The sequence below is a fragment of the Gorilla gorilla genome, chromosome X (assembly GCF_029281585.2).
Source record: "Gorilla gorilla gorilla isolate KB3781 chromosome X, NHGRI_mGorGor1-v2.1_pri, whole genome shotgun sequence".
NCBI classification, from domain to species: domain Eukaryota; kingdom Metazoa; phylum Chordata; class Mammalia; order Primates; family Hominidae; genus Gorilla; species Gorilla gorilla.
In genome coordinates this window covers 164606240-164632337 of record NC_073247.2, presented here as the reverse complement: position 1 = coordinate 164632337, position 26098 = coordinate 164606240, and the positions used below count along the sequence as shown (strand labels likewise).

General features: G+C 51.5%; 1 protein-coding gene across 10 annotated transcripts in view; it reads right to left on the bottom strand.

Annotated features, from left to right (window-relative positions):
• The window catches only part of ZNF185 (zinc finger protein 185 with LIM domain), a 75554-nt gene that overhangs the window by 23034 nt on the left and 26422 nt on the right, over nucleotides 1-26098 (bottom strand). For 3 of the 10 annotated variants that reach the window (XM_063703277.1, XM_055375617.2, XM_063703278.1), the window contains 6 exons: nucleotides 21846-21932; nucleotides 18700-18804; nucleotides 17530-17628; nucleotides 12350-12439; nucleotides 4995-5192; nucleotides 3396-3527 (listed from right to left, as the gene is read on the bottom strand). In XM_063703277.1, coding sequence (XP_063559347.1) covers nucleotides 3396-3527; nucleotides 4995-5192; nucleotides 12350-12439; nucleotides 17530-17628; nucleotides 18700-18804; nucleotides 21846-21932 — 711 coding nt within the window. Of the gene's footprint in view, nucleotides 1-3395; nucleotides 3528-4994; nucleotides 5193-8640; nucleotides 8844-12349; nucleotides 12440-17529; nucleotides 17629-18699; nucleotides 18805-21845; nucleotides 21933-26098 lie in introns of those variants that run through there. The other 7 variants (XM_055375619.2, XM_019019227.4, XM_019019228.4 and 4 more) reach the window with 4 other exon arrangements.

Genomic DNA, 26098 nt, shown 5'->3' with positions numbered 1-26098 from the left:
TTGCTCTTTATCAAAGCCCCAGTGCTGCTTTGCCTTATATTAGATAAGAACAATACAAGGTTATCAATCATCATTTCAATTATGGGAAATTCACATTGCTCACTGATGGAATATTGTTAATATACAGATGTTTAGGACCTTTCCTTAACTGCCAATTTGATTTTATTCTGCACCCAAAGGTTATAAATATGTTCTTACTAGTTTATTTATGTTTTTCTCACTGGCTTGAAGCTTTCCCTTATATAAAAGGATCATTGCCACTAATGTTATTAAGCTTTTGTTAGAACAAGTATTCCCCACATGTGGAATTCTACCACTTCTTTCAAATGATTAAGGAATCCATTTCCCCAGTAAAGTCATTCAAGAAATATAATGAGTTCTTCCTTTATCCCCCAAATTACATTGTCCTTATCATCCCCAGTCGTCTGAAATGATGGAAACAGTGGAGTATTAAAGTGAAAACTTGCAAACTGATGAAAAACTCAATCTCCCATGGCCTAAGGTTTTACCCTTAGCACTGACTGTCCTCTGGTCGTCTCGTGCTGGGTCATACGTACTCTCCCTCCATATGATATAATAACTGGCCCACCCATGAGATCTCCCTAGTGTCTAGACTCTCAAAGATTCTAATATGGTCAATTCAGACATTTAAAAATAATGACAAGGATTTTTTTTAAATTTTTACATCTACTCTCCCTCGAAGTTCTGCTACTATCGTTGCCTACATCTGTGAAGGCTCTCACTCTGCCTGTCTCTGCCCTTCTTGGAACTCCAGGCTAGTTATCCACTAGGAGAGCACATCTAGTGGCTTTCTTCCTGGCGTGTGCCCAGACTAGGGCTGAGGGAATGCTTGCTACTTAGAACTATTAGCAGTAAGCAGCCCTTAAGCCCCTGGCCCACAGACTCTAAATGCTGCCCATCAGGTGCCATGACATAGTTGACCCTTCCTGATGAACCTAGCCTACTGAGATGCCATGCCAGTGACCAGACCCAAAGACTGCAAATAGAGAACCCCAGGGGGCCCGGAAAGGGGATTTGTCTACAGTCGCACCCCAGCATGCTACAGGATTTAGACCACTAAGAGGAACAGGAGAAGAGCACTTGCAGAGTGCTGCTGTCTGCCTCAGCAAAACAGCACAGTGTGCCAGGGCAATCCAGCCAGGCCAGCCTAGGTAGGGCCTCCACCTGAAAGCCAGAGGCTTGCCTCAGGTGCCCCTGTCAGGTTGGGATCTCCATGGACCAGGCATTTGCTCAGTCAGTTGCAGGCAGTATAGAGGCAGGTTAGAGATACTTTGGCCACCACCTAAGCCAGGAGGCGTCACATACTCCACTCACTCGACCAGAAATGTGGCTAAATTGTCACTTCCCTCTCCGTCACTGCTCTCCCAAGTCTTACCTGTCATCCAATTTGGGATCTCTTCTACTTATTTTACAGTTCTGTCTCCATCTCCACAGCTAGTCCCCTAGTCCAGGCGCCATCATTTCTTACATGGAGGATGCTGTAAGCACTTCCTCTTCTCCCTGCTCCACTCTGCCCACTTCAGTCACTCTTCTCACTGCCACTGGAGATCCCATTGCAAAGCAATACTCTCGCCATATCATTCCCCTGCTTCAAACCTTCCTGGCTCCTCTTTGCCCTCGAAAGAAAATCTAAAGTCCTTGTTATGGCATAAAGTTCTGATCCTGCCCATCTGTGTCAGGGGTCCCCAAGACCATCCCTAGGCTTGGTGATTCACAAGAAGAACTCACAGGACACAGCACATCATCACACTCAAGGCTATGGTTTATTATAGTGAAAAGATATGAAGCAAAATCAGCAAAGGGAAAAGCACACAAGGCAAATTTCTGAGGGAACCCGGGCACAAGCTTCCAGAGTCCTCTCCCAGTGGGTCACACAGGATTCACTCAGTTCCCCTCAGCAGTGAGTTGTGACAACAAGTGTGAAATGCTGTCGACCAGGGCAATTCATTAGAGACTCAGAGTCCAAGGATTTTATCGGGGACTGGTCACGTAGGCACCCTCTGCCCAGCCTTTACCTAACATGCACACGTTGCTTTCACCTATGGGAAACCTTCCCCATTATCTTGTAGCTGTAATTATCTGCTCACCCCTCCCACATCCATCACATCACAGCCAGTTTCAGTGTGTACCCCATCAACTGCACCTGCTTATCCTCCGCTCCCTCCTCAATCCATTATAATCCAACTACAGCCTTTCCCACTGCCCCAACCTACTCCCCTCAAAGCAGTCATGAGTTCTACATAGCCAAATCTGATGGGCCTATTTCAGGATCTACAGAGCACTGGAAAGTTAGCTCAGCGTGGCTTGGTTTCCATGATGGTAGTCTTTCCTGATTCTTCCATTTATCCAAAATTTTCCTTCTCAATACCTCTCTGTAGCTCCTCTTCCTCCTTAAGACCTTTTGGAATTATTTTCCAAAATTATGGTCCATCTGCCTTTGCTTCTCTCATATTTTTACTTCTTTTCATTTTATATATTCAGCTAGGGTTTTAGGGGATCAATAATTAATATCCCCTCTTTTTTTGTTTTTGAGACAAAAGAAGAGCAGAAAATGGAGAGAAATGTCAGCTGATGAAGCACACCCCTCAGCATCCCTGAACCACGTGGACCCACCCACCCAGCCAAGGGCCTGGCTGGACAAGTGGCCCTGGAAGCCTGCAGAGAAAAGCCGAGAATACATGCTTTGTACACACTGCCTTCCAAAGGCATTCTCCAGGCAACCTCATGCATTCTCTTTAGTGACTTCCTATGAGCTGACAACGCCCAGCTCTCTAGCCCCAGGTCAGATCTTTGCTCAACTCCAGATTTGTTTACTCAGTAGCCTACTGGACATCACTGGCTGGAGCCCCTAAAGGCACTTCTCATTCGGCATGGCCCAGTGACCTTCTCATCTCTGTGCATCTCTCAGCGGGCCTGTCCCCAAACTCCTTACCCTCAGCTAGTTCCTGTCACCACCCATCCAATTGCCTAGCCCTGAAATCTGGGGAGCAGCCTTGGCTACCACTTTTCCCTCACTGTTATCTTTATTTTTTTTATTTTTATTTTGGAGACAGGATCTTGTTTTGTTACCCAGGCTGGAGTACAGTGGCAGGAACATGGCTCTCTGTATCCTCGACGTGCAAGGCTCAAACAATCCTCCCACCTCAGCCTCCCAAGTAGCTGGTACTACAGGCATGTGCCACCACACCTGGCTAATGTTTTTAAATTTTTTGTAGAAATGCGGTCTCGCTGTGTTCCCCAGGCTAGTCTCAAACTCCTGGGCTCAAGCAATACTGCCACCTCGGCCTCCCAAAGTGCTGGGATTACAGGTGTGAGCCACCACGCCAAGCCCACTTTTACCTTTAATAAGTCAAAAATACTTGCAGCCTTATCACCTTGCCCCTGGTGTAAGCAAACAGTCTCCAATATGGCCTCCTGCCTTGTCTCGTCGTATACTCCCCTGGCCTGGTCCTCCACAGGGCAATGGAGGGATCTTCTTTGGACTCGAGTCTGGCTGTGGCACTCTCCTGCAGGAAAACCATCAGTGGCTCCCAGGGCCCTCAGGATGTGGGTCACACTCCTCAGCCTAGGAGCAGGTGCCTGCCCAGCCCCTACTTGGTGCTTCCTGCCAAGCCAGGCTGGATTAACCCTCCTTTGTGATGGCTACCTGACTGGATGTTCCCTATACACTTTGTGAGCCTCTACTCGGAATGCCTTCCCAAGCACGTCTGGCACATCTGGCAAAATCTCCCTCAGCCTTCCAAACCCAGCTCCAACGTCACTCTCCCTGTAAAGAAAGCCTTTCCTGACACTCCCCCGCAAAACGAAAACAAAACCCAGAACCACTCGCCTCCTCCTTCATCCACAAGCCTCACTTTTTATACCCCTTCTGCATGGAACACTGACTAGTTCTAAAAGCCACACAATGTGACAGCAAGTCCAAAGTTGTTCACTCTGTTTTTGGACTGGGACCCTCCAGGGCCTGGAGCCAAGGAATCAAAGATGGGCTAGATATTCTTAGAAGGTAAAACTTGTTATCTAACAGTTGAGCTAGGCCCTAAAAATAACCTCCTATCTAACTATTAATAATTATGGAACCTCTGTGGTACAAGAAGCCCCAGAACAAAGAAGGCAGATGACTGTGTTTCTTTCATCCCTGCAAAAGGAGCCCCAGGCTCCACCTGCTCCCCACAGCAGATGCCCTGCTGGATTCCACTAGCTCCTCTCTCGGGGCAATATGAGTCTTAGCTCTCTCCTTCTACATTTCTGTCTTGTGTAAGAAACTGTTCGCTTTGCACCCCTGGAATCACTGGCCTGTTGACGTGTCCAGAGCTGCAAGGACATGCAGTGTTTGCGCTGGCAGGCAAGATGCCTTCAAGAGAGCCTGACTTGAAACTCTCACACCAATGCCACATGGTCAGCTCCAGTAACAGGCACGTTTGTCCTCTTGCCCATGCACAGTGGCACACACCAACACATGGCCAGTCACATCCTGTGTCACTCTCTCATGCCTGCTCACACATGCTCCCTTTCTCTCCCTCTGGCCTCTCTCTCTCTGCTTCACTCTGTCACTTTTGCACTTTTACCCTCCTGTTTTTTGCTCTTTCACACTCTGTCCTTCTCTGACAATGGCATTTTACCCACACAAATAGCCCTCACTCTGCCCAGGACCCCCACCTGTAGAGCACCTGTACTCTGAGAGACAGCCTTCCTTCCTGCCCCATGCACTGGGAATTAGCCAGGGCTTCTCACACCTGGGGACAGACACATCCTCCTATCACAGTCCCCTCCCAGCTCTTTGAGCCACAAGAAGCCTGATGACACTGCTCTAGGATGAGGGAATCACCACCATGACCCACTCACAGAACAGGAGCCTGGGTGTGCAATGTGTCGGGTATTGGCACAGGGTGTGGGGAAGTGGTTCCCATGTGGGTCGCAGACCCCAACAAAAACATGGGCTCTAGAGGCAGAGCCCACTGCAGCTCAGCCCTTACCTGCTGCCACAACTCTCTCGTCTGACAAGTTGCTCAGATCCGCTGGGGCTGCTCTGCCACTCTGGGGTGCTGGGATCTGCAGGTTGCTGAGTGGGTACAGCTGGGTCTCCTTGGCCACCTCTTGGAGCTCCAGGCCTCTCCTGCCAGGCCTCTCCGACCCTGGTGGCCACATTCTTCCCCTCATAATCAGCCAAGGCCCTGAAGAAGAATAAGCACCCTTATGAAAAAAGTGCTCTGAAACTAACCCTGCCTCAGCCCCAGGACGCAAGCTGGCTGTCACCTCCTGTGGACTTGGAGGGACTCACATCCCTGAAAGCAGGGCAGAAAGGAGCCAGGCACAGCCCCAATTCCAGGGAGCAGACAGTCTCCTCCTTGGCAGGAGCCCAGCATCACTGCTCCCTTCTCACTGAACAGGCCTCCATGTGTAATAGATGAAGCCGAAGCCTCCGATGTTTTTATTGTTGTTGTTTGGAGGCAGGGTCTCACTCTGTCACCCAGGCTGGAGTGCAGTGGCACCATCTCGGCTCACTGCAACCTCTGCCTCCCGGGCTCAAGCCATCCTCCTGTCTCAGCCTTCCGAGTAGCAGAGACTACAGGTCTACACTACCACGCCCAGCTAATTTTTGTATTTTTTTTTTTTCTGTAGAGACAAGGTTTCACCATGTTGCCCAGGCTGGTCTCAAGCGATCCTCCTGCCTTGGCCTCCCAAAGTGCAGGGATTACAGGCATGTGCCATTGCACCTGGCCCTCCAATTTTTGGCTTTTGCCACCCCTGAATCCAGCAAGAAGGACAGGGCTTCCCCCAGATGTCTTAGGCATCGAGCTCTTCAGGGGTCCTCCCTGGCCTCACCCCATGATTGCACTGCACCCTCCAATCTGGGTACCGTGGGAAAGAGGCTGCTAGCTGATCCTCCACTTCCACACCCCTCCCATCACCAGCCCCACACCGAGGTGCAAGGTACTGCTTCCAGAGTCTACTAGGCCAGGGGCAAACACCAAGTTGGGCTACTAAGAGAGTGAGCCCAGCATTTCAGAATGAAAATCTAGTTCGCCATCACCTCGATCCTAGCTCACTCTGAATATAACCTTCCCAACATCACCAGCCTACTTTCAATAGCTGGTGGGGGCTACCCCGAGACAAGAACACGCTACAAACTACCCTGGGACTCTTTGTATATAGGAGTTAACTTTGTCTAGGCAGGCTTCCTGCCTTCAAGCTGGAATAACAAGGCCAACAGAGGCCACACTTTTTGGAAAGTATGCCCTGAAAGGAACATGATTCTTCAGCCTCAGGTGGAGGTCGAGGGAACTAAAATTCTCCAGCAGGTACAACAAGCTAATTGCCACCTCCAGCTGCATCAGGCAGAACTGCAGGCAAGTGAGTGTGACGCCACACAGTAACTGTGGGGAACCATCCCATTGGGCCTGTGCTTCTCTGTGCTGCTTCCACCCTTAGGGTCTGCTGCAGCCCATGCAGATCCAAAAGCGGTCTGCACAGGTAACACCAGTCCCAGGGTTGCCAGCAGGGTGCCCTGACACACCCATTCAATCTCTGTCAGTGACATGCTTGCTTGAGCCAAAGACAAACATACAAGGCCTGAAGAGCTTGTCTCCCTACTGTGGTATCCCTGAGTTAGCTTTACTATGGATTTAATCAGAGTCCCGTCCTGTGCCACGTCCTCTGTAGAAATACACTAGTAGAGGTTGCCCTCACCAAGTCTGTGGATAGAGCCAGGATTATCCACAAAGAGAAATTTGGGCTCTACTGTGACACAGGGACAAATGGATGAACAAGGCTTCTTCTTTCCTAGGCCTGTGGCAGGGCCACTGTGATTTTAGGACATATGACCTATGTGGGTCATAAAAAGGAAATCTTAGGCAAACACTCACAGGAAGCTCTGCTGGACAATGTAACATCCAGGGGAATTACTTCCCAGCTATCCTGTCCGAGCTCCTCATGAACTTCCTGGAAGTCAAGTGGTTAGAGATAGGCAAGGTAACATAGGGGATGGTGACCAACGGGATTTTGGATTTGGGATTAATTTCTCTGAAGCCTTTCCTTCTGAGTGTAATTGGACCAAAGATCCAGTAGCCTAATACAGCCACTGTCAACTCCTAACACAACCATAATCTACACACTTCCATTCTTTAAAAAAACGGAAATTGTAGTCCCGGCGTAGTGGTTCACGCCTGTAATTTCAGTACTTTGGCAGGCAGAAGTGGGTGGATCAGTTGAGGTCAGGAGTTTGAGACCAGCCTGCGCAACATGGCAAAAACCCCTCTCTACAAAAATATACAAAAATAAGCCAGGTGCAGTGATGTGTGCCTGTAGTCCCAGCTACTTGGGAGGTTAAGGCAGGAGAATCACTTGAGCCCAGGAGGCAGAGGTTGCAGTAAGCCGAGATCACCCCATTGCACTCCAGTCTGGGGCGACAGAAGTGAAACACTGTTTCAAAAACATATATATATGAGATATACATCATATATATGATATACATATACATATACATATATAGATATAGATATAGATAATATTTGTAGAGATGAGGTCTCACTACGTTGCCCACGCTGATCTCAATCCCCGGAACTCAAGTGGTCTTCCCGCCTCGGCCTCTCAAAGTATAGGATTAGAGGTGGGTATGAGCCACTGCACCCAGCTGACACTTCCACTCTTGTACTGCCTCCACTAGACTCCTCCACTGGCCAACAACGGTTGCCAGTGGTGAGGAAATGTGGTGCCTAAACTTCACCTGATCCTCATGCAGAAAAAATATAAACGAGAAGCCCATGCTTGCAACATAATGAGGAAAACAGCATGTTCTAGATGTAAAATTTGATGACAAAAGTTTAGTAGGAAGGAGATGAGATATCGTGTCATGTCAAATGAAATCAAAGCAATAAAGCTGGTAAAGTTAGCTTTCCAGGTGTCCCAGAGATACTCCTCTGGTGCTGCTTCACTTAGCTCGCAGGTTTAAATGTCCTACAGGCTTTGCATATACAAACCGATTTGGCCATTTCAACAACCCTATATGGTAGGAGGTATGATCACCACTATTCTGCACGTGAGGAACCTGAGGCACAGAGAAGATGAGTAACATGCCCAAGGTCACGGTGCTTGTAAGTGACAGAGCTTGGACTGGAACCCAAAGCACCAGAGTCCAGGCTCTCAACCACTATACTATACCGCCTCTCCCTGTAGTGTGATGGAGCGGCCCAAGGTGGAATAGGGCGGAGTCCCCACAGTTTGGGACAGTTAAAACTGTGTTGTAACCTAGGGAAAGTAAGGCTCCACTGCCCTGCGGGATGTCAGGATGACACCACCCCCATGGCGCTCCCTCATCAAACTCCTAGGGAACGAAGCCCCTCCTCACTGAGCCCCACAGACCAGCCCCGGTCAGCCCGAGGGCCCAGCGTGGTTGGAGGGTCCAGCTGCCCTCCCTGTCTGCACGTCCACACGCCCTCCCCCTGGGCAGCCCTGACGACCCGTGTCCAGTGTCCCAGAGGCCATGGCCCCAGGGCTCCCTGCGAAACAAGCTCAAGCCGCAGGGGCCCCGTTCGGCCCCTCGCGGGACCGCGCTTCCTCCCGCCGGCGACGGTCCACGCGCGGTCACCCCAAAGCCACTCTGGCCGCGGCTTCAGACCTTACGCGGGGGAAGGGGCAGCCAGCTCCTCGGGCCCATTAGTGATCCTCGGGCGACCTCTGGCGGCCGGCACGGGCATGGCCTCAAGAGAATCCCCGCCGACGCCGAGCTCCTCCCGGGCGGCCATTTCACTTTGTGGACGGTCGCATTTTCCCGGCGGGCACTGCGACCGAGTTCGGGGCTTCAAGAAATGGCGGCCTGCGCAGGCGTACTCACTACGGGCGCGTGCTCGCCGAGGTGCACAGGCGCGCACGCGTCGCGTACGCTGGTGGCGAGTGCGCATTCGCGCAGGCGCGCACGTCCCGTGCCCGCTACCCAGACTTCGGGGAAGGTGAGGGGTGCGGTTCTGTGCCATCCCTTTTTCTTTTCCGTCCTTTCTGTCTTCCCAAATAGATCGTCAAAGCTCTACAGCAGGGTTTGTCAACCTTAGCACTATTGCCATTTTGAACCCCATAATTCTATGGTGTGTGTTGGGGGATGTGGGGCGGGTGCTATCCTGTTCACTGTAGGAGATTTAGTAGCATCCCAGATCTCTGCATATAAGAAGCCAGTAGTGTCTCCCACTCCCAGTTTTGACAACCAAAAATGGCTCCAGACATTGTATCGTAGCAGGCTGGAAGGTTTGGGAGATACCCCTGGGTCAGAACCACTACCTGAGAACGATGGTTCTCGACCTAGCCTGGAAGGAGAATAAACTGGGGAGCTTTGAAAAAGACACACATGATGGAGACCCACCCCAGAAAAATAAAATCCAAATCTCTACCTGGGACTTCGGAAAGTTTTTGTTGTGTTGTAAACCAAAAATAAAATTCTAAGCTCCCCAGCTGAATGAATGGACACTTCTCTCAGCCAAGGGGACACAACGTGAAAAACTAGTTCAGGTCATGATGAGAAAGGGGAAGGTCAGACATGCCTCAATATATTCTCCTCCCTTTGGAATTCATGCCCAACTGACCAGTATTAACATTGAGAGAGATATTCAGACTGACAAAACAGACTGCTTGAAGCAATAATATGCCAAATTCCAACCTGACTCTAGTATAGCATCACATGACAGACAGCAGGTAATGAAAGAAATTGAAGTATTTTACACCAAAATATATTTTTTGACATATTTTGAAATGACCTGGCAAAGCTGTCTCTCCTGGGGGAAATTTACATTCTGTAGAGAATCTCCTTCCCTTTCCAGGACTTTTTCTGATCTGACGACTTTAGCTGAGAGTCTAGCACCTTTTAAAGGTCTGAATAAGAAACATTGGCCATCTATTGCTTCTAAGGGCGGCCACTTATGAGACTTCATCTATATAAGAACTCTGGTCTCCACAACCCCTTCTCTTAACCCAGGCACTCCTTTCTATTGATTCCAGGTCTTTAGAGAATAACAACTCTTTCAACCAATTGCCAATCAGAAAATCTCTGAATCCACCTATGACCTGGAACCCCACCCCCACCCCCACCACACTCCCAGCTTTGAGGTGTCCGGCCTTTCTGCACCTAACTAATGTATACCTAGGCCTTTCTGGACCTAACTAATGTATACCTCACATGTATTGATTGATGTCTTATGTCTCCCTAGAACATAAAAAACCAAGCTGTAACTGAACCACCCTGGGCACATGCTCTCAGGACCTCCTGAGGCTGTGTCACGGGTCATAGTCCTAACATTTGGCTCAGAATTTCTTCAAATATTTTACAGAGTACGGCCTTTTTCATCAACAGTGTATTTCAGTACTTCCTAGGTGATTCTCAAGTACAGCCAGAGTTGTGAAACACTGTAATCAAGAAAGTTTGTATTGGCCAGGCACAGTGGCTCACGCCTGTAATCCCAGCAATTTGGAGGCCAGGATGGGTGGATGGCTTGATGTCAGGAGTTTGAGACCAGCCTGGCCAACATAGTGAAACCCTATCCCTAGTAAAAATATAAAAATTAGCTGGGCGTGGTGGCATGTGCCTGTAATCCCAGCTACTTAGGAGGCTGAGGCAGGAGAATCGTTTGAACCCGGGAGGCAGAGGTTGCAGTGAGTCAAGATCGCGCCACTGCACCCCAGCTGGGGAGACAAAGTAAAACTCTGTCTCAAAAAAAAAAAAAAAAGAAAAGAAAACCTCTGATTTTGCAGACGTTTAAACATCAGAGGAAAGTAGTGTGAGCCTGGCTCTAGAGTTGGCTGGATCTGGGCTCTGTTCCTAAGTGTGTTCATTACAGGAGTGAGTCCCTCAATTTTCTCCTCTGTCAAGTTGCATAATAAGAAGCCTTATCCTTTTCCACGTTTGGGGAAAATTAAGGTGAGATCACACAGCATGTTAACCATGTTAACCAGCTGTAAGTTACTGATTCTGGGTCTTGAGACTAGGCTCCAAAGACAAGATTTCATAAACTAGTTTTTCGTAGTTTCTCCTGAGGATTTTCTTAGAGCCTCTCCCTTGGAACTCAGCTCTGCCACTTGTAAGGCCTTGGCTAAGTCACTTAATCTTTCTATGCTTCAGTTTCCCGCCTTACCCATCTCACAAGTTGCTGGGAAGGCTGTAAGGCACCTAGCACAGCACAGTATTGGTGTCAGCTATTGTTTTCACTCTGATTGTTAATTGTCAGTGCAATTCGAATGAGAAAAGAAACACAATAAGGCCTCATACCTTAGATATCCATTGCCCACCCCAGCCCCCAGCATCTTGGTTTAAGTAAAAAAGCAACAGCAATGTGGTATGAAAATGCAAACATGCATTCACCTTTTAAACACCTAAATCACATCAGACTCCCCTTTGGCTTAAAACTTGAAATAAGATCCAATCTCTTAACCATGGCTTACCAAGGCCCTGCTCCATCTATGGCCCTCCTCACTGGCCAAGCTCCAGCCACTCTGTCCTTTGGAACATGCTAAGCACGTTCCCACCTCAGGGTTAGTTGGTTTGTGGTTCCTTATCTATAGCTCTCTCCACCGTGTTCTTTCCAGAGTTGGCTCCTTCTCCTCTTTAGAGGAGCTCGCCTGAGTTGCCTTTTCCATCCACCTAAGTAGTACCCTCCTCACCGCCATCACTCTATCTCAGCTATGGCTGTTTTCTTCAGAGCACTATCCTTCCCAGGAGGCACAGAGACCTAGGCTCCAGGCTTTTGGGTTTTGTTGTAATTAGGCATAAACCTTTGAGAGACTGTGAGGAGAACCATATGAGACACTGTGAGTAGAGGGCTGTGCACACAGTAGGCTCCAATATCACAGTACAAGAGGCCAATCAAGCCCTACCTAGTTCACTGAGCCTCCTCTTCCAGCACTCCCCAACAAGGACACTCATCGCTGACCACACCCAGCTACATACAGTCCCCATGAAGCCCCCTTCCCCTGCTCTAGCGCTCATGTATTGCTCTAATCTGGACCAGCCTTTGCCCACCCCCTGCCTGAGAGTTCCTGGAGGGCAGAGGTGTTTCTGATTTGTCTGCGTGCTCCAGCCTCCAGCAAAAGGCAGTTGCTGTCAGAGTGGTTGCTGACTGAAAGACCCTTTCTGACTATGATGTACTTCCTGGCCAAGGCAACAGAGTTTAGTGGAAAGCTCCCTGGCCCCAGAAGCCAGAGGGTTCTGGTTGGGGCTTCTGCCCTTGCTATGTGCCTCAGGCCAGCTCACAAACCTTGCTGGCCTCACCTTCCCAGCCAAAGGCCACTGGACACACAGCCCAAGCTGCCTCTCTCCACCCCAGAAGTTCAGCACTGTCTGCTCATGCCTTACCCCTTTGGGTCTGCCTTTGCATCCTCCTGGGCTGCTGTGCTGTTGCTCTTCCTATCAGCAGGGACAGCAGAGACTGAAGTGGCACTGGAGCTGAGGAAGGAAACACAGGCCCGCTGAGATCTCAGACCAAAGAAGGCTGGGGCCCAGGTCTTCCCCCTCCAGGCTGCCTTCTCACCAGAAAGGGAGGAACTGTGTCTTCCAGTAAAGGCTGGTGTCTCAGTCCTGGCATTAGTGTGGCACCGATGCCACTGTGTGTGACAACCTCATGTCAGCTTTGGACATGGCCTTAGCACCTGAGTTCAAGAGCAAACACTGCCCCTGACCAACTTGGGTTCCCTGGGGAAGTCTCCTGGTTTTGGGTTCTAGTATCCTGTAAGGTACCTGGATGTGCTTTGGTCAAGGAATAGGCAGAGGGGGATATCCAGGCCTGCATGACTCAATGAGTCTGGTGCACAGGTGCACACCTCCACTTCTTATATAACCTGTTTATGTAAGTTCATACTTGGCTCTAAACCACTATTGTCTGTAAAAGGTATAACTGCCCTGTTGACGCTGTGTATGGGGGACATGTCTCTTGGGGCTTGGCTCAGCTTAACATAGCTTGACATGGCAGGTGCACGGGAACCTAGAGAGAGAGAGAGCAAGAGCTGTCTGTTTTTGCAGGTGGACAGAGGGGAGCCAGGACAGAGGGGAGCCAGGACACAGCTTGGCTTGCCCGTGCCCAGGGAGAGAAAGAATTAAGCTGCTGACCCTGAAGGCAAGGGAGAGCTGGCCACGCAGCTGTGCGTAGGGGCCACCGGACTAAGCAGCCAAGACAGGGCAGACGGTGTGAGAGTAAGCTGCTAATGAGAAAGCTAGTTTAAGAAAGCTGTCTAAGAGAGCTGCTGCTGAGTAAAGCCATGTCTCATTTACCTGCTATCTCTCGAGTGTTCTTCCAGCTCCCTGCCCCACGTCCACCCATTCCCCTTAGCCCTCAGCTGCAGCTGGAACCTGACCCTGAGCATGACGTATCCTTACCTGACCTACACCTCCGTAGGGTTTATGGGAGTTAAGAAAGATTGTTCCTTACTAGGACTTGCCAAATGCTCCACACACCCACAGTAAAGTGGCCATGCCCACTGGTGGATTGGTGGGTGAAACAGGGCAGACGCTTACAGCATGGGAATGCACAGCTTCTTCCCATTGTACCTTTGTGCCCCAGGAGCCATTTTTGCCCATCCCAGCCACCGGTCATGTGCTTCTAGGAACTGAGCCCTCTAATGCTGGCTGCCCCTGGGAATCTTCTCCCTGACTCCTGCTTGCTAAACCTGGCTGTAGTCCCTACAGCAGAGGTTCTCTGAGACCTCCTAGCAGGATCTCTTCCCAGGCTCTGCCTTCCGATGCCCTCCTCTCTGCCACCTCAGCCTGGGTCCATGTAGGTTGGTGCTGGGCTCTCTGGGTGAGCAGACATATCACCCATCCCTCTTCTTCCACTGCCCCTGGTCAGGGCTCCCCCTGGAGTTCCCTGTCTTGTTGTGATCACCTGATGTGAAAGTGGCATGGAGCTGAGAAGTTCGAGGGAGATCCTGGGGTGCTGCAGCTGAGGCTGGGCCCCAAAGGCTGTGTCTGGCAATGGGATAGGGCACTAGGGCAGTGGCCCTAACCTTACCTGATGGCTGCTGGTCTAGGCTTGCAGGACTGAGAGTTGGCACTGTGCCCATCCTGGTCTTCCAGGAAAGAGGCAAAGCTAGCAGCTGCACACAGCCTGTGAAAGGAGGCCAAACCTGGTCCAGGTTCAGGACTTTGTGTCTGTATGTCACCCTCTCCCGAGAGAGTGGATCCTGCCCCCCACAGATGATGAGGACCAAGAAGCTGCTCAAATGGATGCTTGAGGAACAATATTTATATCTCAAGGCAGCCTGACACCTGGGGCTCTGTGGCATAGTGGTTGCCCTCTGGCGTTGCAAATCATGGCTTTGCTATCTCCCAGCTGTGTGACATTGGGCATGTTACCTGACCTTTTTTTCTGGGCCTCAGTTTTACCATCAATGAAATAGGGATGCTAATCATGTCTGTCTCGTAAGTATTCTGAGAAAAGTAAATGAGTTCATAGATGCCAAGTACTTTGAATAATGCCTGGGCCATAACATGTGCTAATGTGTTCCTGTTACCACAGGGCCCAGTGGCTGTTTATAGAAGCAGTGCCCCTTCCCAGTCCACCTGTATTCACCCACTCAATATGGATTTAGTGGGGAATGTCTTACCCAACGTTCTCAGGGTGGAGTCACATTCTCTGTGTCTCTGTAAACCAGGCAGACTGATGCTCACGGCATGCTGAACAATCACTGCCTATACAAGCCCGTGCCCTCCACTAACCAGCACACTCACTAAGAGGTGCTCTTGTTTGGTCCCAGACCTCTTTATGCCAGTTGTATTTGCACAAGAAGGGGACAGCAGACCCTGGCCTCTGAAACCAATGTCTCTGAGCAGATCCAAGGAAAGGCCCCTGGGGCAGCAACTCAGTTCTTTGAGCTGCCACTAATGGGGAAGAATCACTAAGTTCAATGATTAAGTAAATCCATGAAAATGAATGGAAAAGGAGAGTGGTTGTTTCCATGAGAAACAACCTTTCCTTTGGAAAAACAAGGCCGGGCGCGATGGCTCACGCCTGTAATCTCAGCACTTTGGGAGGCCGAGACGGGCGGATCACGAGGTCAGGAGATCGAGACCATCCTGGCTAACACGGTGAAACCCCGTCTCTACTAAAAAATACAAAAAATTAGCCGGGCGTGGTGGCGGGCGCCTGTATTCCCAGCTACTTGGGAGGCTGAGGCAGGACAATGGCATGAACTCAGGAGGCGGAGCTTGCAGTGAGCTGAGATCGCACAAGTGCACTCCAGCCTGGGGGACAGAGCAAGAGTCTGTCTCAAAAAAAAAAAGGAAAAACAATAGAGGAGTTTGTTGAAAATTATAGTCAAACTAAGTGTGGTCAGCCCTCTATGTTGTGGGTTCCACATCTGTGGATTCAACCAACTTCAGATTGAAAATATTTGGGACCAGGTACAGTGGCTCATGCCTGTAATCCCGGCACTTTGGGAGGCTGAGGTCAGTGGACTGCTTGAGCCCAGGAGTTCCAAACCAGCCTGGGCAACCTGGTAAAACCTCGTCTCTACCAAAAATACAAAAGTTAGCCAGGCGTGGTGGTCCACGCCTGTAGTCCCAGCTACTTGGGAGGCTGATGTGGGAGGATCCCTTGAGCCCCAGAGGTTGAGGCTGCTGTGAGCTGTGATCACAGCACTGCACTCCAGCCCTGGTGACAGAGCAAGGCCCTGTCTGAAAAAGGAGAGGAGAGGAGAAGATGAGATGAGATGTGGGAAAAATAATTAAAATAGGATGGCTGCATCTGTACTGACCATGTACAGGCTTTTTTTTGTCATCATTCCCTAAACAATACAGTATAACAACTATTTACATACCACTTACATTGTATGAGGTATTATAATAATCTAGAGATGCTTTAAAGGGTACAGGAGGATGTGCATAGGTTACATGCAAATGCTACACCATTTTATATCAGGGACTTCAACATGCATGGATTTTGGTATATGAGTAAGGTTCTGGAACCAATCCCCCACAGATACCTAGGGACAACTATATAGGTAAGACAACTGTAAAAGACTGGGTTAAAATTCATGAAAATCTAGAAGATTCTTCAGGTGACTTTACAAGTAACTTTGAGGCTTGGTTTCATTTTAAGGAAACAGTGGACAGCACAGGCTTCATGTTATGAGGGTGTATAAGCAGGCGGGGTGACATGGAGGAGACAAGAGCCACCCAATCACAGTAGACCAGAAGTCTCTTCCGCGACAGCCATCAGCAGAGCCAGTCAAGCTGCACCACTGTGGGGAGAGTAGCAGGAGCCCCGACTGGATAGAAGGCCAAAGATTCTGCCATGCAGGACCCAGTGGGCCATGGGAAAGGGTTTGGACTTCATTCTAAGGAAAATGGAGAGCCACTAGAAGGTTTTAGCAGGGGAGAAATGTGATCTAGCTTATTTTTAAAAATATCCCTCCAATGCCTCTGCAGATGGCAAAAAGATGCAGGCTGCATGGACAGGGCTCTAGCGGAGTCCTCCCCATTAGTGGCACCTCAAAGAACAGAGTCTCTGGTGGCCTCTCCTTGGACCTGCTCGGAGACAGTGGTTTCAGAGGCCAGGACCTGCTGTCCCCTTCCTGTGTTGACTTGTGGGCCTGGATTTAGAATTCGGGCTCTGGTTCCACGGCATGAATTGCAAACTATTGAAGTTAGTGAGGGAAAGGGGCCCTGGGTGTGCTGAGGGAAGTAGGAAAGCATCAGCGGGGCCTTCCCCACAGGATTCCCTCCTTGGCCAGACTGCAGTAGGATGCAGGAGGCAGATGATATCTTGCGGTTGTAGCTCTTTGCAGACACTGGCTTTGCCACTCCTCCCTAGCCATCTGCTCTGAACCAGAAGGACTCTAGCATAGTTTGGAGCTAAACTATTTATGCCAACATCTGCATACCTAGCCTTTGCCCCAAGGATGATTCAGGCTTGGTTTGGAACCACTTAGGGACAAGAGGGACCTTGCCACTCTGCAAATCACCTGAGAAAGTGGCCCCTGACTCCCTCCAGGTCCAAGAAGCCACAGCCCAGCTGGACACGCTGGTCTCTCCAGGGCTACTGCTTTTCCTCTCCCTGAACCTCAGAGCAGAGCTGGCTGGGGTAGGGATGGGGCAGGAAAAGGAGAGAAGGGAGAAAGCAGGAGCAAAGGGCCTCCTAGCTGGTCCTCAGAGCTTAACCGAGAAGTAAGAAGGTGCCGACTCTTCCATCATTCAGTCATTCACTCATTAATTTGTCCCTTCATGTATTCCCTACACGTTCATTTGACCAGCCCAAGACCAGCACCATGTGAGGGCTGGGCCTCCAGCTGTGAGTGGGCCTAGTGCCTACTCTGGAGGAGCTTGAGGGCCAGTGGCAGGGATCAGAAAAATGAACAAGATTCCAAAAAGTGGAAAGCCCAAGGACACAGGATGTGGTGGAAGGTGGGAGTGTGGGAGAAGCAGTAAACAGGAGCCATAGGAAATGACCAGTGCCCCACCCACAACAGCCCAAGCAGCCTGGCAGCTTGACCCTGGTCTGTCACCAGGGGCGTGAGAGAACCTGCCTCCCCCGGGCAGCTCACCTTCCTCTCTCGGAGCCGATGTCTACTGCAGCCAAGCCTTCAGGCGGGGAGCCCGTGGCTCCGGATCCCACATTGCCATCACTCAACTGTGCACTTGACCTGTTATGAGAAGTGGAGTATTTGCTGACTCTAGTTGCGTTTTGATCTCATCTAACCCAGATGCCATGAGAGTGGGCCTCAAGACCAGAAGCACAGGCCTTTGGCTGCTACTCTGTGCTGCTGTGACCAGAGCTGAGCCAAGCCCAAGTTGACTCTAACAGGAAGTATTTCTGTATTTTTTCCAAACCTGATGGGTTGGTTGGGAGCAAGGTGGAAAGTCAGGAGGAGGTTAGTTCGTTGGTGGGGGCGGGAGCTGATTGCCAACAGAGCAAGGGGCAACACATCTGGGGCTGGTAATAAGCCATAGAGGGATTCCTTTCCTCATTTCCAGGGCTCAGGGTTCCAGCTAGGGGCTCCAGGGATCCACACTGAGAAGACGGGTGTGTGGGTTCTTAGCTGTAACTGGCTACCAGGTTCTCACTGAAGAAATGCCCAGCCTGCAGCCACTGCTCACCAGACACATTTGGCACTGGTCTGGCTGTACAGCGACTGGGGACAATCATCCCATCTGGACTCATCATCCACCGCTATGGCTCCAACTTCCCGTCCTGGACCCCTCACCCCTTGCCACAATGTCTCCCTTAGTCCACGGGTCATCCTGAAAGTCTCCGCTACATGCTCTATGGGGGCCCACATACTTTGGTCACTGACTCTCCCAGACTGCCAGCTTGGTGGCCTTGCTTTGCCCTGGCCATTGGCAGGGCTGCTTTGTCCTGCAGTAAAAGCACAGTGAGTGTGGAAGCTTCAGGGGAATGGAAGGAACTCAGCACAGGCCAGGAGCTGGGGATAGCCTGCCCTGGAGTTTGGTCCTGCTCTCTAACTGGCTCCCTGAGGAATCATGGCAGGGGCCTACCTCCCTCCAGGCCTCATTCATTCATTCTTTCTTTCTTTCAACAGATGTTCATTAAAGACCTGCAGTACCCCAGGTACTGGGGGAACAGTGAGAACAGGACCTTCCTGGCCCCAGCTGCATCCATTGACATTGCACCGGAGGCCATGGAAGTCCTTCAGCTGGGTGTATGTGGGCTCCGTGTTCTGGGAATGAAGTGTCTGCTTCCTGCACTGAGTTACCTTGCAGCGTCTGTGTTGGGGCCCCTGAAAGCCTCCTCACCAGCCAGGTCCCTCTGGAGCTCTCTGGAGCAGGGTGCCTCCTTGTCTTTGTTGCCTGGGGAAGACCTATGGAGGAGAGAAATGGAAGTTAACCATGCAGCAGCCATTCACACTCAGGTGTGGGCTGTTACCTCATCCTCAAACGCCAGCTGTCTCCACGGAGCTTAAAACCTGCTACTGGGCCGGGTGCAGTGGCTCACGCCTATAACCCAGCATTTTGAGAGGCCGAGGCAAGAGGATCACTTGAGCCAGGAGTTCAAGACCAGCCTAAGAAACACAGCTAGACTCCATCTCCACAAAAATATTTTTGAAAGTTAGTCAGGAGTGGTGGTGTGTGCCTGTGGTCCCAGCTACTTGGGAGGTTGAACCTGGAAGGTTGAGGCTGCAGTGAGCTGTGATGGCACCACTGCACTTGAGCCTGGGCACACACAGCAAGATGCTGTCTTAAAAAACAAAATCAAAAACAAACCCTGCTGATTGACAGATTGGCCAATTCTCAAAACTTCATTACTAATAGCTACTGTTTTTTGTTTTTTGTTGTTGTTGTTTTATAGCTACTGTGCTGGGATTACAGGTGTGAGCCACTGCGCCTGGCAATAGCTACTGTTGATTGAGCATTTGAGCCTGTTCTCGTGACTTTATATGCATTAACTCTGCAAATCAACCCCAGGATATGGGCACTGTTATCACCCATGCCCATCTTTCAGATGAGCAAACGGAGGCACACAAAGCCCCTGTGATTTGCCCCAAATTTCACAGGTAATAAGAGGAGTAGCTGGGATTTGAATCCAGGCAGTCTGACTTCAGAGTTCTGGACTATATCCCTGTATGGTGTAAGACTGATCCTAATCTCCTAATTTAAGCCCCCTTCTGTTCTCCTTCAGGTCCTCAGGGAGCCCCATGTTGTCAAATCCAGGAGAGACAGTCCCATCATTATTTCAAACCACCATTCAGTACTGCTGACCCAGTGGGCCACTCCAGCCTTCTCACCACCCCTCCTCCCTTGATCCTGTCAACACCAGCTGCCTACCTCCCTGGCCACACACCTTCCTGGTCTCCGCCTTTTTCTCCTCCCCTTGGCGTGCTCCACCACTTGCTGGGCTGTCTCCTCCCCTCCCAAGGTGTCAACTGCCACCCTTGAAGCAGCAATCTCCACTTGTTCCTGCCTCTCCTCTATACTGGCCTGCACACCCACTAACTCCCAACTGGCCCTCAGGAGGCCCACTCTCAACATGGCGAGAAGAGACTGCCCTCACCCAGCTGTCCCCAGGAGGGCTGGCCAGGTGGCTGCCACCTGCATACTGAGGTCGGTGCCCAGCTTCCATTGGCTCACCATGAGCCCCATGTAAAGCTAGTTTACGCTTATGATTTCAGCTCTATTCTGTCTGCATATAATGTGGAAATCTCTTGAGCCCTAATCACTCTCTCAAACCTCAATCACAAACCTTAAAATACCTCCCTCCTGGAAATTTTGACTTCAATGCCTACGAATAAACTCGTCAAATGAGTTCACTCAGCAAATGCCAAGTCTTTCCATCACCCCTCTCTGTCCCCCTGCTCCCTGCCCCAACTAGTACAATGAGCTATGGTGCAGAAGGTGGAAGGTGGGAGTAGGGCAGGCTGAGCAGATCTGCCTGCTCTGGACCATGTGACCTTGAGCAAGTTACTTAACCATTCAGGGTCTCAGTTTCTTAATCTGTAAAATGGGCATAGTGATTGTATCTACATCCATGCAGAATGGATGCTGCCATGCAGAATCAACAAGCCCTCAGATGCTGCCTGGGGAAGAAACTCAGGAGAAGGAGATGACCCAGAAGAGAGGACATTTGAGGTGGAACGGAAAGATGAAGAGGGGAAAGGGCATCTCAGGCAGAGCCTCCAGCCTGCACAGAGAAAGGCCCAGGGAGGGAGGAGCCTGCAGGTGGGGCCAGGTACTGAGTTCAGGCTGCAGAGCATAGTGGGAGGGGCTTTGCAGGGCTTTCTGCAGGGGGCTGGCATAACTACTTCTGCCCTTTGGAAACATCACCCAGGTAGATGTGGAAGGGAGTCCAGGGATGGGACAGTAGGAAACGGTCGCAGACAACTGGGTGAGTAGCAGTGGAGGCCTGGGCCAGGGGCAGAGCAATAGGGATGGAAACATCTCTAAAATAAAGTGGACAGGACTTGGTGCCTTGGGGGCAGAATTAAAGTGGGAGGAGCCAAGGAGGAGGGTAAAGGGACCTAGAGATCGCTCAGGACTCATCTTGGATGTCACTTCCTCCAGGAAGCCCTCCCCAAGCACTCCCACCCACCACACTGTTGAGAGGCCTCTGCTCGAAGTTCCTGCCACCCCAGGGATTAAGGGATGACCTTCAGTGTACACTCCCGCTTCTCTCCCCAGTCTCTGGCCTTCACAAGGTAGGGGCCCAGTCTCCCTGCTCGGATCTCTCCTAGCCTCCACCCCAGCCCCTGAATCCTGCCTGCATGTCACCTGGCTGTCTGACCCCCACCCCAGGGCAGAGGCTGAGCCCCTCGTGCTCCCTGCTGGTTGTGGCCTCCTTGACCCACCCCTCCCCAGCAGAGCCTAGTGGCATGGAGAGCTGTGGACTCTGACCCAGTGACCCCGCTCTATTCCCAGTGGCCCTCTCACACAGGCAGGGCAATGGCCTCAGTGGCCTTCACGGGCTCCTTAGACCCAATCCTCCTCCCACCCCCACCAACATCCCCAGCACGGCTGACTGGTCCCATCTTCAGCAATTGGCAGGGTTGAGCTGTCACTTCCCAGGGGATCCTGGCACACAGCATCTCTGGCTGACCTCATTCATGCTCATGTCGGCGTCTGCCTCCCCCACCAGGCAGATGGCAATTCCGGCCAGGGGGTCCTGTTCACTACTGTGTCCCAGGGTCGGGCCTGTGCCCTTACACAGACTAAGCGCTTGCTCCATAATGGTTTTCTGAGTGAAAGAATGAGATGGGGCAGACAACCCAGGTCGACCATGCCTCCCATCAACCTGTTGGCCCTACAGTGGCAGAGCCGGCCCTAGGCCTCATCATTTGCCACCTGAGGCTGCTGCTTCCATCTCTAGAATGGTGTCCAGGGAGCCAGGACAGCAGCAGGACCCCCATACCTCATGCCTTCCAGGTCTGGGGCCACCAGGCGGAGTCCTGCCCTGGGTGTCAGGATCTGCAGGCGGACAATTTCCTCACCTCTTGAGCTGTGGGCCAAAGGAGAGACCCAGTGGGTTGCAGGTGAGAAAAGTCTCCCCCTTCTTGGGCTGGTGAGTGCGGTGGGCCGCCCAGACCCACTGCCCCCTTTTGATGTGCTCTCATCTCCTCCTTGGCCTTGAGCCTTGTTGGTGCTGCAGCTGAGCTCGGGCCACTGACCTGTAGGCCCCTTCCCCAGTCTCCCACCCCTGACCTGAGCCCAGCCCTCCCTCAGGCACAGCAAGGGCCCTTCTGGGTAGAAATGAAACCTCCCAACCCGTGCTTCTACCAACAATTTGCAGGGGCAACCCCAGCCTGTGACCCCACCAGGGTATCCAAAGTGGCCATTTGTGAGGCCAGGGGTAGTTCTGCATTCATGGACTGGTGGGGACTGAGGGGTATGAGAGACTGAGAAAACCCACAGACCAAATACGGAATGAAAACCAGTGGGAGGGGATGTCGCAGACTCGGGGATGAGGACAAAGGGCCCCTTTGAGCTTTCCTCTTGCCAGCCACGCTCAGAGCCCTCCCCCAGGTGACCACAGGCCACCCCGGACACACATCCCTCCAAGTCTGATGCATTCTCTGGCCGTACTGCAAGGCATGACGCCCAGCAGGCTTGGCCATGGTGTGGCCAGGGCCAGAGAGAATATAGAGCTCCCAGGCTTTCTGGGGGTGGACCCTTCACCCCAAACCAGACCTCCTTAGGTCCATGAAGCAAAGCCTAATTCCAAGCCACATTGCAGTCACTCCTGCCTTTGATTGTCCCTGGGCACTGGAAGTGCAGACAAGCCTGAGCCCCAGGCCTGCCCTGGTGAAGCTCTGGGCCCAGCAGGGTCAGGCAGGGGCAGAGAGGCATGGAAACTGACCTTGCTGTGCTGCAGGGCCCAGAACAGGTTTAGCCATGGGAGCAGTGGACAAGCTTCATGGAGGCATAGCCTGACCCAGGCCAGCTGAAGGGAGATCGGGGGAGGAGGAGGAGGTAGAGGCTGGCAGGGGTCCTGAATGTACAGACTAGATCTGGTATGGCAAAGGGAAGATGCAGGATGGGCTTGAAGTGGAGGTGGGGGGTTTATAGGTTCAGACTGGCACTTTAAAGAGGCCACTCAGGGGTCCCAGGAGGGGTAGGGGTTGGAGTGGCCAAGGTGAAAGCAAGGAATGAGCCATGGAGGGCTGGGTCAGCGGGCTGCTCATCTCTGTCCCTCCACTTCCACCCTGGCCAGGGCCTGGAGCGCTCAAAGTGACCAGAGGGAAATGGAAGGGCTACCAAGGACAAGGCCTCTCCCATCATGAAAGCTAGGAGGGGCCCTAGACACACAGACAGCTCTGACTTCTCCCCATCTCCTCTCGTGATAACGACGATGACATCGTTGTTGAGGATGATGTCATTTATGATGACAGTATAAAACCCCTGGCTGCCTCATTTAAATCAGGTGGTGCCAGGGAACAGGGATGTCACAGGCAAGCACAACATATTTTCTCACTGGCGTTTCTGGCTCTGTCACAGAGGAAATGGGAACAAAGTGTCACCCCAGCCTGCTCCAGTGACTGATGTCAGACTAGGGCAATGTGGGCAGACACAGAGGGAAGACGGCTGCGCGAAGACAGAGGCCAAGATGGGAGTGAGGCGGGCGCAAGCCAGGAAACACCAAGGATTGCAGGCAACAAAAGGTAAGAGAAAGGTACGGAACAGATTTTCCCCCAGAGCCTTTGGAGGGAGCATGGCCCTTCCGACACCTTGATCTCAGACTTCCAGCCTCCAGAATTGTGAGAGGATAAATGCGTGTGGTTTTAAGCCACTCAGTTTCTGGTACCTTGTTACAGCAGCTCCAGTAAACTAATACAAGGGTCTCTCCTCCCCCACATCCCGCTACCCCACCATCTCCCCAGACTCTCAACCACAGACAGCTCCAGTCCAAGCTGAAGTCCAGGACCACGCTGGAAGGCTGCACACCCTTGGAAGGCACCCAAGGAAGAGAGGCAGGCATCTGCTGAAGCCTGAAGCCCAAAACTGATCACAGCCACCTGTGGGAATGCGACCAACTGTGGCCTGTGTCAAACAGTGTGTGACTCATCCTGCCAAAGAGCGAGGAGGCGGGGATGTGGGGCGAGGGGATACCTCCTTTTCACTGCCTTTGGCCGCATTTCCCTCAAATGCCAGCAAGTGGAGATATTGATCTCTTCCTGTATTTGAATAAGGGCCCTGCAGCTCAGCACACCTATGACTGGTAGAGGATACCAGCATCCAGGCACTGTGGTAAGTACTTCAGGTGCACTATCTCATTTAGCATTTGGGACAGCCTTGGGAAGTAGCTATTACTGCTCTCCCTATTTTATCCACGGGGAAACTGATGCATGGAGAGATGAAGAGACTTGCTCAAGGTCACACAGTCAGTCTGATGCAAAGCCAGGGTTTTGTCCTGTGCCAGAAGCTGTGCTCCTACTCCCTGCTCCCCAGATGCTCTGCCAGGCAGCATGCTGGGCAGAGCCTAGGACCGGGACCCAGGAGGCCATGCCCTGGTCAGGTGAGGCAAGCTTGACCAGTGCTTCGGGTAAAGCAGCCAGGCCTGGGGGTCGAGAAGGGGTGCACGTGTAGAACCAGTTTCTCCAAGAGAGGGTCCCTAAACTGGGTTCAGGTTGCAAGGGGGGCAAGAGTTATGAGGAGCTGACCTTTGCACTGTAGCTAAGGGAAACAGGGCAGGGCAGGGGGTGGGGAGAGGGTAGCCTGGATAGGTCTGTGCCTGGGGACAAGGCTGTGACATTCTCCTCTTCCATTCTGCCACAAACCAGCCTTTTCTGAAGTGCTGCAGGACCCTGAGTTTGAATGAGTCATTGCTCCTCACGGGCTGGGCTTCTCAGACACCAGGCACATAGGAGCTGGGCCTGGGAGTACTGATGGTGGCTGGTTGGTCCAGTGCAGCACCTAATGTGGTAGGGTCAGAGAAGACAGCCCTCCAGGGTCAGGATCAGCCAGCAGCTTTCCTGGAAGCTGCCTGGGTGAGCTCCAAATATTGAGTGACCAGAATTGGAGGAAAGAACTATCAGAAGCATCAAGCTGAGCCTCCTGTTGGGAGCTTGCCCCGGACCCTAAATCTCTAGCCTTTATTTGTTATGGCAGCCTGAGCAAACTTAAAAAGCCACCTTGCAATGACAACCACATGATGGGGATTAAACATCGAAAGGAATTTTGTGGAATAAATGTCAAAGTGCCTTTTAAATCTATAATACAGCACAATCTAATTCTCCTCCATTCTTTCTCTCTTTTTTTTCTTGTTTTAGAGACAGGGTCTTGCTCTGTCACCCAGGCTAGAGTGTAAGGGTGCAGTCACAGCTCATTGCAGCCTCAAACTCCTGGGCTCAGGCAGTCCTCCCACCTCAGCCTCCCAAGTAGCTGGGACTACAGGTGTACATCAATGCTCCCAACTAATTTTTAATTTTTATTTATTTATTTATTTATTTATTTGTAGAGATGGGGTCTTGCTATGTTACCTAGGTTGGTCTCAAACTCCTGGCTTCAAGCCATCCTCCTGCCTTGGCCTCACAAAGTGCTGGGATTACAGGCATGAGCCACCATGCCCAGCCTCCCATATTATCTTCTAAAAGGCACCTGAGGCCAAGCGCGGTGGCTCACGCCTGTAATCCCAGCACTTTGGGAGGCTGAGGTGGGCAGATCACAAGGTCAGGAGTTTGAGACCAGCCTGGCCAATATGGTGAAACCCATCTCTACTAAAAATACAAAAATTAGCCGGGCGTGGTCGCGTGCACCTGTAATCCCAGCTACTCGGGAGGCTGAGGCAGAAGAATCGCTTGAACCCGGGAGGCGGAGGCTGCGGTGAGCCGAGATCACACCACTGTACTCGAGCCTGGGCGACAGAGCGAGACTCCATCTCAAAAACAAACAAAACAAACAAACGAACAAACAGAAAGGCACCTGAACCCCCATGACCTCAGAATGTTACTGCATTTGGAGATGGGGCCTTTAAAGAAGTGATTCAGTTAAAATCCAGTTGTTAGGGCGGGCCCTAATCCAGTTGGACCAATGTCCTTATAAGAAGTGATTAGGGTCTGGGCGCGGTGGCTCATGCCTGCAATCCCAGCACTTTGGGAGGCTAAGGCAGGAGGATCATTTGAGTCCTAGAGTTCCAGACCAGCCTGGGCAACATGGTGAAACCCTGTC